The sequence below is a fragment of the Pygoscelis adeliae genome, unplaced genomic scaffold, assembly GCF_000699105.1.
Source record: "Pygoscelis adeliae isolate BGI_AS28 unplaced genomic scaffold, ASM69910v1 Scaffold189, whole genome shotgun sequence".
In the NCBI taxonomy this organism is placed as follows: Eukaryota; Metazoa; Chordata; class Aves; order Sphenisciformes; family Spheniscidae; genus Pygoscelis; species Pygoscelis adeliae.
In genome coordinates this window covers 857624-872760 of record NW_008825543.1, presented here as the reverse complement: position 1 = coordinate 872760, position 15137 = coordinate 857624, and the positions used below count along the sequence as shown (strand labels likewise).

At 36.9% G+C, this 15137-nt stretch overlaps 1 protein-coding gene across 1 annotated transcript in view; it reads right to left on the bottom strand.

Moving 5' to 3' along the window:
• ST7L (suppression of tumorigenicity 7 like) overlaps positions 1-15137 on the bottom strand; it is a 27766-nt gene that overhangs the window by 7419 nt on the left and 5210 nt on the right. Inside the window, exons 2-13 of the mRNA XM_009331975.1 lie at positions 14674-14756; positions 12944-13103; positions 12338-12392; positions 11614-11729; positions 9930-10008; positions 8954-9108; positions 8304-8401; positions 7564-7678; positions 5682-5754; positions 4916-5018; positions 1557-1707; positions 1318-1410 (exon numbers count right to left, since the gene is read on the bottom strand). Coding sequence (XP_009330250.1) covers positions 1318-1410; positions 1557-1707; positions 4916-5018; positions 5682-5754; positions 7564-7678; positions 8304-8401; positions 8954-9108; positions 9930-10008; positions 11614-11729; positions 12338-12392; positions 12944-13103; positions 14674-14756 — 1281 coding nt within the window. The remainder of the gene's footprint in view (positions 1-1317; positions 1411-1556; positions 1708-4915; positions 5019-5681; positions 5755-7563; positions 7679-8303; positions 8402-8953; positions 9109-9929; positions 10009-11613; positions 11730-12337; positions 12393-12943; positions 13104-14673; positions 14757-15137) is intronic.

Sequence of the window (15137 nt, the reverse complement as noted above, 5' to 3'; positions counted from 1 at the left end):
GGAAATTAAAATCAAATCCAAAATAGATAAGGACAACTAAAGATAATTCTGTATGTTCACAGCCATTTGAGAATTGTTAAAGTCAGACCAATAGAGGATTTTTGAATCATTAATTTGGTCAACATTATTTTAAATAGATAAATTTTAAAAAATTGTCAAGATTTCTCAAGGAAGTACTGCAATAAAAGTGTTAAGATGATTTTATTTATGGGTAGTTTTATATTTAAAACATAACAGGAATGCGTGAGTGATCGTGTTGAAATATCTGCATGTGTTGGTTTTTAATTATGTTGGGAAGTCTACAATTTAGGGTTAGTTGCTAACCAAGGAATTCCTTATGCAATATCCTGCATAAGTGAGAAATGAGTAATTTAAAGCAGTCTGGGGGCAAATTTAAATTACACATTTTAAATATAACTTCAGGCTTTTAAATAGAAACACGTATGTGTAGTTTTCCTTTCCACAGCTGTGGTCTCAGTGGGTCTGCTGGTGCTTTTGCAGTAGCCCTTTCCAGTCCCGTGGGATTTGCATTCTTCATGATGTAGAAGTTCACCCCCAAAGGAATTCTATTAACATGTACAATTAGCAGTCCAATTCTAATCTAAATTAATGCTATTTTCCTAAATATGGTGAGCATGGGCCCTAATGATTTAGTTTGTTTGCTTTACCTAAAGAAAAAGACATGTAGGCTCCTAATTGCATAAAGTAATCTTGAAGTAATGGGCAGCTGGAAGAGACTTACTTTTCACTGTCAAGTGTTGGTATAAATCCATAAAAATACCCACATGGATAAAAAGTTCCAGGAAGCATACTGTCCAGCAGACAAATATATACCAATGAATTAATGACAGAAAGCAATACATATTCTATGAAGCTATAGATTAACCAAGGATTCTCTGTAAGATCACAGACAGGTTCTGCTAGATACCTGAATGCAGGACTGGAACCATGCATTTATTTCTTGCTAAAATGAAATGGCTCCTGTACAACAGTAGTCAAATCCATGACTTCTTTCAAAAGTAATTTGAAGAACTGGTCCATTTTGTCGTTCTCAAAGTTGGCCAAACTTAGTCTGAACGTACCACACACAGACTTCATCTTTGAAGGACTTACGTTATTACAGAATCAAGCTAACATTTACCACACACACACGTCAAGTGCTTCAGGATCGTTTGGGAGGGACATCAACAAATAGCTGAATCCCCTTCACAGGAAGCTCAAACTAAAAAAATCACAGTAAGGTAAATACAGAATACCACAAACTGAACATGTCCTTAGCTTATGTTTTATTATCATTACTGCCTAGAAACCACTTACTTGGCAACAGTTCTCTGTCTGCTGTTTCTGTGCAACTCGGATAGGGATAGAAAAGATGACCTTTCTCTAATGGGTACGGGATCATCCTAAATGCTGAAAAAAGAGTGAGTGGCATTAGATCTGTAATCTAAACCAAGCGACCAGCTTCTCACAAAGAGAACCAATCGTGTTTGAGGTGAATAAAGACAGAGAGATTAGTCTACTGTACAGAAAAAAGTAAAACAAGGAGAGATACTTACTGCCTTCCCATGTACAGTGTAGCAGATTTAGAGCCCCTTCTATCCTCTTCCAGTGCTGGAGGTGAAAAAAAGCATATGCTACTGCCTCACTGTCCCCTCGTTTCAGAATATGCTCTGGAGGTAGCACTAAACTTTTCATTTCTAGTAAATACTGAAAGTAAAAATGGAAAGCACACTTGGTTACACGGAATATTCCAAAATCTTTAATGGTGAAACGTAAATAATCATTTGAGGCATAACTGAGCATATCACACAGGGGCCAACTTCTACCTGTTGAGGAAACAGCCCAATCCTGACACAGTGCATACAACCTGCACTCGCATGGGAAATAAAAAGCAGCAAAACACACATCTGTATAGAAGACTCTTAAATTGGGATTTTCACACACAAAATATCAGGAAAAAAAATGCATCTTCAGTAAGGCAAAATAAAAATACATTCTCGTGGAATACAGAAAGTATAATACCACAAGTACAATACCAACAAGCTACATGTTTAAGCTAATAAAAAACCCAAACCAACAGTATCTTTGCTCATCATTTAATCGCTGAAAGTTTCAATGTAGGAGGCTAAGTACTTGTTAACTCTCAAGTATAAGTAGCAAACCAGAAAGTGTCAGTATAGTAACCAAAAGAAGAATAATAAACCAAACCCAGGAAAATCTTGTTTTAATGTGGTTTTGCTGGACTACCACAAAGTATGTCTGATTTCATATTTTTTCAATTTCAGCCTTCTCCCTGCATCAGCAGAATATCTGATGCACAGAAGGGTCAAAGAACACAAGGATTAATCATTTTCCCTTTCCCTTGAAACACAGGACATGCAATTTTGTTTTCTGATGGTACATTAAAAAAAGACAGGTATTCATTTGAACTTAGCTTTTAAAAACAGATGAGTAATTTTTACAAGAATGAAATGACAGTTTCAGCTCCAGTATTTACCTGTGAGTTGTTCTCTCCTAGCATATAGTGTCTCATTCAATAACAGCCAAAGTTAATCCACATCTTTGATCAATGTAGCTGGCAATTCCTTTGACTGTCTCCCGAAGTGTAAGAATGCAGCTGACTCGCTGATTTATTTCAGCAGATGCCACAAACTATGAGATTATTTACTAATCCAGTTTGAGGACTTAACTTTTCCCATTCAGATTCTTGAAGGAATGTAGGAGGGGTTGTGCCCCGGCCAAATAAAGCACATTTACTGCCTGGCTAGGTTCTTCTCTTAGTGCCTTGGGCCTACACTCCAGAGGGTAATATTCTTGCTAATCCCCTCTAATCCTCTTCAATTTTTTTTTTTAATTTTTTTTTTTTTTAAACACAGTAAAGGATCACTCGCACAGGGCTGCTGTGGGAAAATGGTCTCAAATATCTGACCCTTGACCTGACTCCTCATGCTCTCCGCAGTGCCCACTTTTCCACTGCACTAACTGGGCAGAGAGCAAGGGAATATCAGCGCAGTAGTGATGACGAAGCCCCGCTGCAAGTATTGCCACAACATGCCAATGTTGGACTCCACGCTTTGGCTGTCTCTGCGCCCATGTTACCACATAAACAGAAAAATTCCACAGTCTGGTAGGTTTTCATGTCCGTGTTTAGCCATAAGAGAGGCAAGGTATCAGTACTGAAAATATCTTGGGTTTTGCAGATTTAAGAAAGTCTTTCTACACAATAAAAATTTGTAAGATATTAAGATGATGATTGCAGAAGATTGTTTCATACCTTACCAAAATGTAGTTACAGATCTCTTATTTGAAATCGCTTAAGAGTACCAGTTTTCTAACACTGTAAAATGCCTTCCTAACTTTCCAAACAAAACCCATCCTTGTAAAAGCGTAACTCAGAACAAAGAGAAACAAACATTATTTTATTTTCCTTATGCAAAATGATGTTATGTGCAAAGACAACCACTTTCATCAGATGCGAGAACAAACGGATTTCTACTTTAAATACTCATTTATTTCTAGTCCACAGGACAGAACAAACTGCAAATTCAAAAACCAGATTTTCTTCCCCACTAGTCCACTGTAACCCATTGGGCAAGTTACTTCACTTGTTTGTGCCCTTGTTCATTTGTTTGCTTTAACTATGAGCATTTCAGAGCTCTAGATAGCCAGCACCAATAAAATTCTGCCCTGCCACCTAATAAATCGGTGTTTCAAGGCAGTATTGTAATAAAAAAAAAAATCATTAAGACGACTGGATAGGTATACAATTAGAAGAGAAGATCAAAAACCTGGCATCAGTTTATAATATTGATAAATCATATTGATATTTTATCAATCTGAAAAAAAAAACTGAAACCTGGAATCAGTTTCCATGATTGTCTGTAGAACTGTGGAACATATTTTGCAAACAGCCTGTTTGAAATGATATCTAACTTCTTTAAAAAGGTACATGAGGCTCCTGAAACAACTGAAGGATATACAAAATAAAAGAACTTTTAGATAATGATAATGCGTTATAATCTTCTTCCCCTAAAGGCAGAGGCTAAAGAAAAATCTGTCTGAGACTGTCTGAAATGAACTTGCTACGCTCTTGATCAGTCATGCAAACAAGCAGCAATTTCTCCCAGCAATTAGCTTTCTCAGTGCACATTCTATTAGATTGGACAGGCAGACAGAATAGAGCGGCTGGATAATTCGAGCCTTCACAGCAATAGTCACTCGGACTCCATGATCATTTGCAGAGGATTAGGTCCAGGACTAAGCCAACCTTCTGCATTCAAGGTTTCAAACTAAATGCATCACAATACTAGTACAGTAAAAAGCAACGTAAGATTTTATTTTCACGCAATGCTCAGTGGAATTCGTATCCTGGCCACTTCAAGTAATGCTAGACATTAAGAGTCGGTATTGCTACAGGCTGTAATTTAATCTTGTTTATACGTGGATGAAGAAAATAAGTGACCGTAGATCTTTCAATAACCTGAGTTCTGGAGCCATGCTTGGAAGCACAGAAGAAAAAAAGTATTTTGAGATACTATGAGTGGTTATTGTTTGCAGAACTTAATTTGGCTTCAGGGATTTTAAATATCTAAATTTATACTTATTAATGCTTACCCTTACCCAACAAAGGGCCTTCATTAATACATTACTGGATTTTCCAATGAGTTAGAAAATTTTGAGTTTAAATTTTTTGTAAAAAAAACAGTTTAAACATCACCTATTGCAAGCAACTAATTCTGGCCACCAAACATTCATGATACAAATACTAGTGTGTTTAACAACTCAATGGCTGGAGTTACAACCACCTTCAACAAAACGTGGGGCTAGAAAGGCTCAAATAACAAGATGATAACATAACATGACTTCTTTCAGAAGACAATAAAAAGTGGTCCAATAGGAAATAAAATACTCTTACCTTTGGAACATGAGGGTTAAATTCCACAGCTCTGTGAATTGCTTCCACAGCATTAATCTCTGCTGTACTGAGCCCTCTTTTGGAGGCAGTTTCTGGGGAGAACCTGAAGGGAAAAACCCATGCTGAGCAAAAGTAAATAATAAATGCTAACCAGGTGTTTATTTGCATTGTAAGCTTGGAGTTCATTAAAAATTGACTGATTTATCAAGAAAGATAAACAAACCCTTCTAGGAGACAAATGTTCATGTTAATTTAGGTATCTTGACTGTCATCCATGCCCCTATGACAGTTACGTTTAACTTTTTGAAACTTCATGGCAATCACATAAGGTAATTGAGTGCCCAGTCTTTCCTAGATTGTTACCAACATCACGTACTCAGAGGTAAAGCTAGAATCAGCTCTGAAAATAGACCAGAACGAAAGTGAAATGCCAACATGAACTACCACAAATATTCTACACGCAATCCACAAAACAAAGAACTGCTGAACATCACAAGCACAACACTGAAAACAAAATTTATACAAAAGCACATGTGCATACATGGGCTCTTGAAGAACATCTTCACCCGTATTAACTTTATGGATGCTTGAAAGAAACTTTAAATTACATTTAACTACACACACATATATATGTATATATAAATACACTTAACTTGCTGTTAGAAACATAACTGCTACATATTGGATTTAGACCTTTTTAGTTCATATTTTACAGCATAACCAAGATAAGCAACAAACCACTGTTTTCACAAATGTGCTTGCTTACCTTTCTGAAACGGCTCTGGCTTTTAACAGGGCTGCTGTGTAACATATTGCTGCTGATTTTGGAAGACTGATATCTATGATAAAATAAAATAATTAAGCTGTAAGATTCTAAGGCAAGACAAACATTTTAAACCCACATCCTTTGAGCTTAAAGATTTTTACTTGGGCAGACAATGAATGCAACATCTGGAACATTTCAGCTATGACTAGAAACTTTGCATTTCTTTGCACCAGATTTCTTTCTAGTCACCAGTCAGTCTCAGATTAAAAACTCAAGAGTTTTTAGTTAGATGGTAAAGACTAATTTTTTCTTCTAAACATACCAAGACACTGAAACTGGATTCAAAGAGAAATGCATGTAGAAATATACGCTCAAGAACAGTGTACTTTTCCTGTATTAACCCACGAAGGTTTAAAATAACTTTCTAATCTTTACCTGATTTTGCAACTGTACATTAACAGAGTTTTACATAATACTGAAAGAGAGACTGACTAGAAGCTGACCAAAAAAATTACATTACAGACAGGTAGACAAACTTTAATGAAAATGCAATTTCCATTCTTTTCCAGTTCCATGGGGAAAAATTCTGTTAGTTGTAGGTTTTGTAGAATTCTGAGGCCAAGTTTGAGCTGACAATTACAGATTAGAAGGTTAGCACTCCACAGTACAAGTTTACTTTAAAAGCAGACAAAGTCTGAGGTCTAATTCCCAAGTACCATGTTGTGTATAGTCAGATGGCTCTTGCTTTTTTTTGTAAATCCCATCCTGGGCTTGTCCATCACTTACTAGAAGTCTGGCTGTCGTGTCAAGCAAAACACAGGGGCGTTATAGAGAGTTTGATGCTCATACTCATTTTTCCAGAGGCTTAGAAAAAAATCAGCAACCTTCCCTAAGAAAGTGTCGCAATTCCTGATGTTAACATAAAGAAGCACCAGGAAAAGACAACTAGTTTTGTTAAATTAATAAGAATCCACACAGAAGAACACGGACAGTCAAGTAACAGGAGTAGGCTGCTAGGGTGGCCACACACAAGGGGCACAGGATTTGGGCAAGAATATCATACTTTCGATTCCCCAAAGCAATAAAGAACAGAGACACAAGAAAGAACATACCGACTTCTCAAGGGCAGGGAATGATTGCCACAAAATACTGCTTCTATGTCCCTCCATTCTGAAGATGATTTAAGGGACAGCTTTGACAGCAGCACTTTGTACACTAATGATGTGGGCATTATCTAGGTGGCAAAACTCTGAGGACAATAAGAAAGTAAGTGTATATTTTATTAACCTTTACCTAGACTTGCACAACACCTGAAACATATTAGTTGAGATGGAAAGTGAAAGCAAACTACCACCATTTAATGGACCAAAGCTTGCATACCACTAATCTCTGGCAAGCAGTACGCTTGCACGTTGCTAATCTCTGGCAAGCAACCTCAGTATTACAGAATCACGAGGCCAAGCCTAGAAGATGACAGAAGGGAAAACTACCTCTTCCAGCTTATTTACATCAATTACTTAGGGGGCTATGTGCTGACTGAAAAAGGCTGATGAATTTAGGCATAACTAGGGATGTAGAAGACATTAAAAAATTAAAAAATCCTTGAATTGAAGCAAAGTGAGCTCCAAGATTTCTTTACAGAAGTAACTTAAAAACATTAAAAGCAATTTTTATGCAATTTAGCTTGCCTAAATTTGACCTCATCGTTCAAAAGAAAAAACTTGACTTGCACTCTGAAAGCACCTATTTGTTGCCGATGAAGGGAATCTAGTCAACTAGCTGAGATCATGGGTAGTCATCTGCTTTTGGACAGGCACACCTTGCCCACCTCACCTATACTCTTATACAAAACCACCAGTATTTCCCAACAGGCATCACTTACCATCATACTTCGCTAAAACTGCCTGGACATCTGCGTAAGCCTGTAACTCCAGCAGTGCCTCCAGGAGGTTTTCATGAATATTCAGCATGCTGAGAAGTGGAAACTCTTTCATCAACTGAAAATCAGTGAAGAGAAACACATTAAGCACATACAGAATTGCACTTGAATCCCTGAAATACTTAATAGGAATCAGTACAATAATTTAAGCTTTTTCAATGTTCTGTTCTTTCACAGTGTTAGAAACTGGCATGTAAGCAGTATGAAAAGAATCACATCATTTCTACCCTACTTTTTTCCCTATATTCACTTACCGGAAAATAAGTATACTGAGGTTCATACAACACACTCTCAGCCCAAATTTGCACAACTCCCACAGTGAGTTGGTTTGGTCAGTAATGTTTTCCTTTGAAAAAAGAACTTACGATACACCTTGGGCAAGTGAAAGAAAAATTATGCTGAAGTCTAAAGTTGGCTATTTTGACAAGTTAGTTGCTGAGTCAAGCATGAAGCAAACTGGACAACAGAACTGTGCACATGACATTATATAATGTAAAAATTTAAAACCTACACGTAGGAACCAAAAAAACTGTTCTCAAAAAAAACCATGAATCATGATGTGCAAATCTCATTGGAAAATAATTCCGTTAGATTCATTGTGATGCCTAGAAAGGAACTTTAAACCATCAATTTGGACAGTGTGACTGAACACAACAGTTGCTCACTTTTTTATTTTTACTTACATCTCTCATCATTTTTACTGCTTCTCGTATTCTTCCAAGTTTTCTTGCACACATAGCTAGTCTCCTTTTCACATATACCAATACATTGGTGTCTCTTCCTGATTACAAAGACAAAAAAAAATTAGTCTATCAGTTTCAATCCTTACCTCTCCTTCCCCCTCTCTCAAAAAAAAAAAAACAACCCACCACCAAAAACCCCACAACCTTTTTCCTAACCATATGTAAAGGCATAAAATAATTACTACTGCTGTCCCAACCAAGGCCCATCTACACAAATGCCAGTAACTTTTAACTAGGTTCAATGACAAAAAAATTCTGCTGTTTTTCAAAATGTTGAGTGGAATAAAAGAAGGTGTAACTGACACACACTAATTGCTTCATTAGTCTGCTCTACCTATCCAACTTTCCAGAAAAATAATGTACCGAGCCTCAGCGAGACAACCCACAACGAATACACAGCGTAACTGCCACTTCCCGAGTTTCATTTGGGTACTACAAAATATCACATAGCACGCCACGCGTCAGCTTAGCTAAAATAGTAGGAACCGCCTCACTGAACTCGGAATCAAACTAGAATCACTAATTATAACTTTAGTTTTACACTTCTGCTCATACAAAACCAAGAGTTTACGTGATTCAAAAGTGCTTACGCAGCTGTGCTTCGTGCTGGGGACTTTGGGAATGGCAGTTCTGAGACTTTCTGTAAATCATTTCTCCTGCTTTCAGAGCCTGCTTGAAATACTTCTCAGCATCTACAATAGTTGTTGCTTCTTCCTCAGCCAGGAGGACATATGCAGTGGCACAACTGCATTAAGGAAAAAACCCACTAATTATTCTGAGGGACAAAGTTTAGTATTTTTTGAATAAGTATTAAAAGCATTAGAAATGGGCAGTTTTCACTTATGTTTAATATCTAAGCATTGACAATATTAAAATAGCAAAATATTGACTTGAGTTCAAATGGCAAGTGTCAGGAAAACAGAAACCTTTTCCATTTTACAGAAAAAACACACATTTGGAGAAAGAACAAGAGAAAGAATTGTAACAGCAAGTCAAATTATTTTCCTTGAAATATTAAAAATGCTCTGGTAATTGTCTGGAGAGGTTTTTTGTGTTTGCTTTGGTTTGCTTTTTTAAAACCAGGAGGTAGGCATTTTACACAAAACCAACGAGACTACATAACAAAACGGATCACAGAAGTACGTGAAATGCTTTGGTTTGTGTTATAAGAGTATTTTTAAATCCCTTACAGGAGTGGCACCTGTGAACTCCAAATACAGTATTACCACAATGCCATCTCTGAAACACATACGATCTCATATTCAATTTAGACTGTTCCACATCTGAATAGGATTTCTCATTTGTTACTGATACAAAGATTTAAAAAAAAAATCTTTCCCAAGAAAAAGGGAGAACAAAAGCTATTTTTTTATAGAACAGTTCAATACTTCAGTGCAACGGACAGCCCCATGTGCAATTCTCATAGTCACAGAAGTCCCCCTTAAGCTATTCAGAACTTTGCTAAAAGTAAATTATCAGAACAAGAAACTGATAGTGTGCTCAGTATCACTCCGCTTAATCTTTCACACTAGAAATACAGCAATTGAACTTATATTCTAAACTTACTCATTGTTCAACTCTAAAGCTTGATATGCTGCTTTAATCCGGGCTTGAGGGTTTCTCTCTCGCCATGCTTTCTGCATAACTGTGGCAAAAACATTGAGAGGCTGGTGAGGGACAGAGACACTGACGAAACACCTGGGAGCCAACGGAGGCAACGCTGGCTGCTTATGCCTCAGCTCTGCATTAACATTCATGCCCATTTTGCAAATTCCTGTTTGCTATATAATTGTTAGAGGGAAGAGTAAACAAGTGTTTTAATTCCAGCATGAGTTTCTACCACAAGCAGCAGAATCTTGCAACTTCTCATTACGCCCCGAATTTAATTTAAGAAAGCAACACCACCAGGAAGATTATTCACTGACCATTTAAGAACTCCTACACTGAGAAGCAAAGATAGCTTACATAACCAGGCAGATGTACAATTTCTAAATTGCTACAGATTTTTGGAAACATTTCCCAAGACTTGTTGAAAGCTTGGCAGGAGCAATTGTTAAACACAGGCTCTTGCACGGACCTGCAAAGAATTTTAATTTAAGCTTTCAAACAGAACTTCAAAGAAAACAGTGAGAGAGTAAGCTGTGTCTTGCACAGGTATAGATTCATACTTAACTACCAGATCATAAAGGGTTAAAGAATTTATTTTTAAATTTACAAAGCACATTTGAATGGCATAACACGGCAAAGCCAATTCAAAATATACTATAATAATTTATCACCTTATTAGAAAGAGTTCCAGGAAACAATTAAAAAGGGTGAAATCTATCTATTCAAAAGGGTCATTTGAATTACAACTTGAATTCAAAATTATGGTCAGATAAGGAGCAAACAGAAGTTCAATGCAATGACTCTAAACCCTTTCCCCACTATGCTTCCATTAGGGAAAAATGGAAATCCCAAGCTGAAAACCAACTTCTAGCAAAAGAAAAACAACATACTTGGAGCTACCATTTTCTATGCAGAACAGCTTTCACACTAAATAACAGTTCTGAAAGAACTCCAAAACCTTACGTTCATGAAGTTACATATCTGGCCTATCTCAAGTACGATAAGAAAACTGAAGAATCTATACATGTTTCTTTTGGAACAAAACCTTCTGCTGTCCAGCAAGAATAAGGTGGAAAAATGTTTGAGTTTTCTTTTGGAAACAAAATATTAGTCTTGGCTTAGTAAGCGAGACAATACACTCCATTTGTGAAACAAAAACACATCGTTCATATCAAGCGTGTCACGGCCAGCTGACAAGTAACACTTCCGGAACTTGATAAATTGACAATAGTTCGCACCCAGTCTGACAATAACCAGGTAGAGAACATTTTCTGCACTGAAGATACAGAACATGATGAAAAAATTCTGGAGACTGCATTGTTCATTACTAAGGTTTAAATGAGACCAGATCTTTGGCTGTTGAGAATACAATCCAGGTTTTCAATATTGTGTTGTTAATTATTTGAAAAGTGTGAGATCTTAAAATATGTCAGGATCCTGACAGCACTGAAGTCAGTAGAGAAAGCACAAGGTAAAAAACCATCTTTTCACTAAATACATCTATTAAACCTCCTTAGTAGTTGAGAAAGGCTATGATTTCACAAAACATTTGACACGATAGCTTGCGCTACCTTGAAGTGTATTAAAATACCCACTTTACACTCTCCAACAGTTATATACCTTACGCATACAACACTGGTACCTGTATCTGAAGGCCGAAGGGCATCTGTATCACATGTGAAAAAGTTTTGATGATCTTGAGCAGACAAATTCATGTCGTAGTATGTAAGAGGCTCCTTCCCAGTCACCCACATATATCTTTAATGGGAGAAATTTCAGTAAGAGGCACTCCTAGTAAACAGTAATGCTGATACCAAGGGGGATATCTGATGTGTCTAACAACTGAAGCTAGTGCAAAAAAATTTTATTAATAAAAGTCTGGAGCTACTAACCAGAAATTTTCAAGTACTACTGCTCCATCATCTGTACAGGTTGCCAGAAGGCTCGGGGGGGGGGGGGGGGGGGGGTAAGTCTTTTTGATCCTAAAGTTCTAAACAACTTGGGAACTAGCTTCCTAGGAAGCTGCTTTTCCTATGAAATAACACAAAGAGACTTACAATACAGCCATATCAGTTCAATAAAAGAGAATTTAGATTCAGAATCAGTCTCAACCTCTGAATAAAGTTTTTCTCCTACTTTACTCTCAAAAAATCTGATGATGTTATAGTAGTATTTGCGTTCTTAACATTGAAACTGCCAAAGCTTGGATAGGTGCCTTTTAAACACAGAACTGGTATTAATCACCCCTATAATCTTGCAGGTCTCAGCTGTCTCCTGATATTACTAGTGCAAGCTCTGTGAAGAAGTCATGTGTATGCCCCCGATTAATTTTAAAAACATGCAATGGAAAGTAAGATAATTAATACCTGCTGTACTCTGCCCCTCTGAAAAGATTGAGAGGATTTCGCCACACTTTGCACTCTGGGGGGGGAAAAAAAAAAAGTCCTTTTGGAATTAAGAGCACAGGAAATACTACCTTGACTTTAAAATGCAGTAATGCAAATGCAGTTTCACTTTCAAAAGCTGCTTTAATTTTATTGTTATATAACCTGAGCATGATCATACGACCTCTTTCTCCCTAAACTTCTGCTATCCCATAAATATTTTTGCTCCTGAACATTGCTGGGGTACAAAAGCACATGGTGGAGAGATTAAACACTGACATTTACACTCATGCAATGTTTACCTTGCACATATTCAGAATAGTAAATATGTTCAGTAAAAATGTTACTGAAACAGTTTTAGCTGTGTAATATATTTTCTAAATCATATTTTTAATAATGAATGTTTTAGATCAAAGATGCATTATTATTTAGTTTATATCTACCATTATTAATAAAACGCATTGTAAGATGTAGGCCTTTCTCCAGTTCTTACAAGCTCTAATGCAGTCAAAGCCACTTAAAAGCCAGTTCACGTGAACCAGCTGCCTTGAAGCTTAAAGAAAACTGCTGGGACACATGAACAATCACCTGGCATGTTCTGTCTGCTTGTCTCATTCTCTCCAGCCGAGAACGCTGCTGGTGCTGGAGGGCTGTTTTCTACGCCACCGATGAGGGGCCTCAAATGACTCACAGAAACCTGCTCAATGAAAGACGTGCCGTATTTTCGGAAATGCCACCACTCAAACACCTGTCACAGGAGAAAAAAGCACCAGAAATTTCCTTAGGCAACACCTAGCATAAACATTAGAGATGAAGAGTCAATTGTTCACAGCTAGTACATCCCCTTGCAAATTACTATAGCTGGAACTCATCTACATACAAATTAACACTAATTATCTGTTTTGGCCTGTCTTGTCATGCAGGATCACCCACATAACATGAAAGAGACTGAAAAAAACAGTAAAATTTTAGTCAAACATATGTTCCTCCCTCCCCAAGTCATTAGGATAACTTCTAAACCCTTTCAGAAAGTGCCTGTATAGGAAAACCGTGCATAGAGGCAAGAACCTCAAGACAGGTGTAGTTTTTTCATTTCACAAAAATAATCTAAAAGAGTAAAGCACATAATAGACAGTTAAACTGACACGTTCTGCCATTCAGAAAAGTCCAAAGAGGAAAGGCTGAATTAAGAGCAATCAAGTTCACTTACCAGAAACTTTCGGTCAAAAATATTACCATCTCTCTCTTTGAAGCTATTAAAAATACCTGCAAGTCACAGTCATCAAGCACTATACCATACTGTCAGCCCTGGACCAACTTATCTGAGTATTTTCATTAGCATGCAGAAGGATGTGATGTTTACACAAACTGCATTCTTTGTTAACAAGCATTACTATAAATAGTGGATGATCAATAACCACTTTTTTCTCTTAAGAGCAAACCTACGTAAAAGACCTATCGCAAGCAGAATCCATCTCCTTATATTACTTTCCTCAAATCCTTCAATCAAAACCCAAACAACATTACTTACAGCAAACAAGTTGTTTCTACCACATAAATAAGACACTTTTTTTTAAATATTGGCTACAAAAAATCAGTTATGAAATAGATTTTGTACATTCTGCTAAGTAGGTTTAATTGATGAGAAGAGATATTTTCTTTAGCTTTTAATATTGAAAATAAAGATTAACCCAAAAGATTTGTATATAGTACCACAGCCTGCATCAGCATCAGATGATCATCGCTGCAGAAACAGCTGTGCTAGCAGAACTGACCATGCAAGTGTGCCCCATTCATTTCGTGCAAAGTCAGCCACATCTGTGCACACTGTCATGTGAAGATGAACTGAATTATTGGCTCATCTTCACACCAAAGTCGTTAAGATAGTTACATGATGACACACGCACAAAAGCCCCCCAAAAATAACTGTGGGAAGCTAAACTCTTAACTACCTAGTTTAAGAGAGATAAAAATCTGTTTTCTTTACACAGAGAGGTCTGCAGGGTTTGCATGTGTATTTTGCATTTTTTATGTATCTACGTACATACACACGTATGGATACATATGGACATGCACCTCCTTAAAACAAGCCTGAGTTTCTAAAACAGGTACAAGTCATTTTCCTTAGACTCACCCCAACGTGCAACACACATAGCAAAAGAGTATGTACATCAGAAAAGCTACTAAATAACAAGTTCCTTTGTAGTACAAAGGCACCCTCTAGAGTCTGACCAAAAAAAAGCTGATTACATTTACCCCAAATGAAGGCATCCTAGAGGTGCTAAAGTTGTTTAAAAAAATAAAAGTGGACTACTTACAAATATCAGTCCAGATATAAAAGACGAAGTCACTGTAAGGGCAAAATAGAATTTTGGAGTCAAAGTGCTTAAGAACACAGTCACTGTTAAGAGAAACAAAAACAAACACTTAACAAGCAGAACCGAAAAACACAAATAGCTTTCTATTAAACAATGCCAAATGAAATATTACACAAATATGTAATACAACATAGCCCTAGTAACTTTACAGATAATGATACTTTGTGAGAGAATCCTTTCCATATATTATTTTGTTTGTAACCACCTGTGACAGTGAATTAGGTTATATTACCAACCTAAAAAATTCAGTGTAAGTCCTTAGACAAAGCAGCCTATGGTTTCAACCACCTCATGGCTGGTGGACACCAACAAGCCAATTTAATGTATTATTTCATTTTAATCTAAAACAGAAACGTACTGTTTCGATGGAAGTTTATATCCAGTGTTAAGAACATACATTCTCC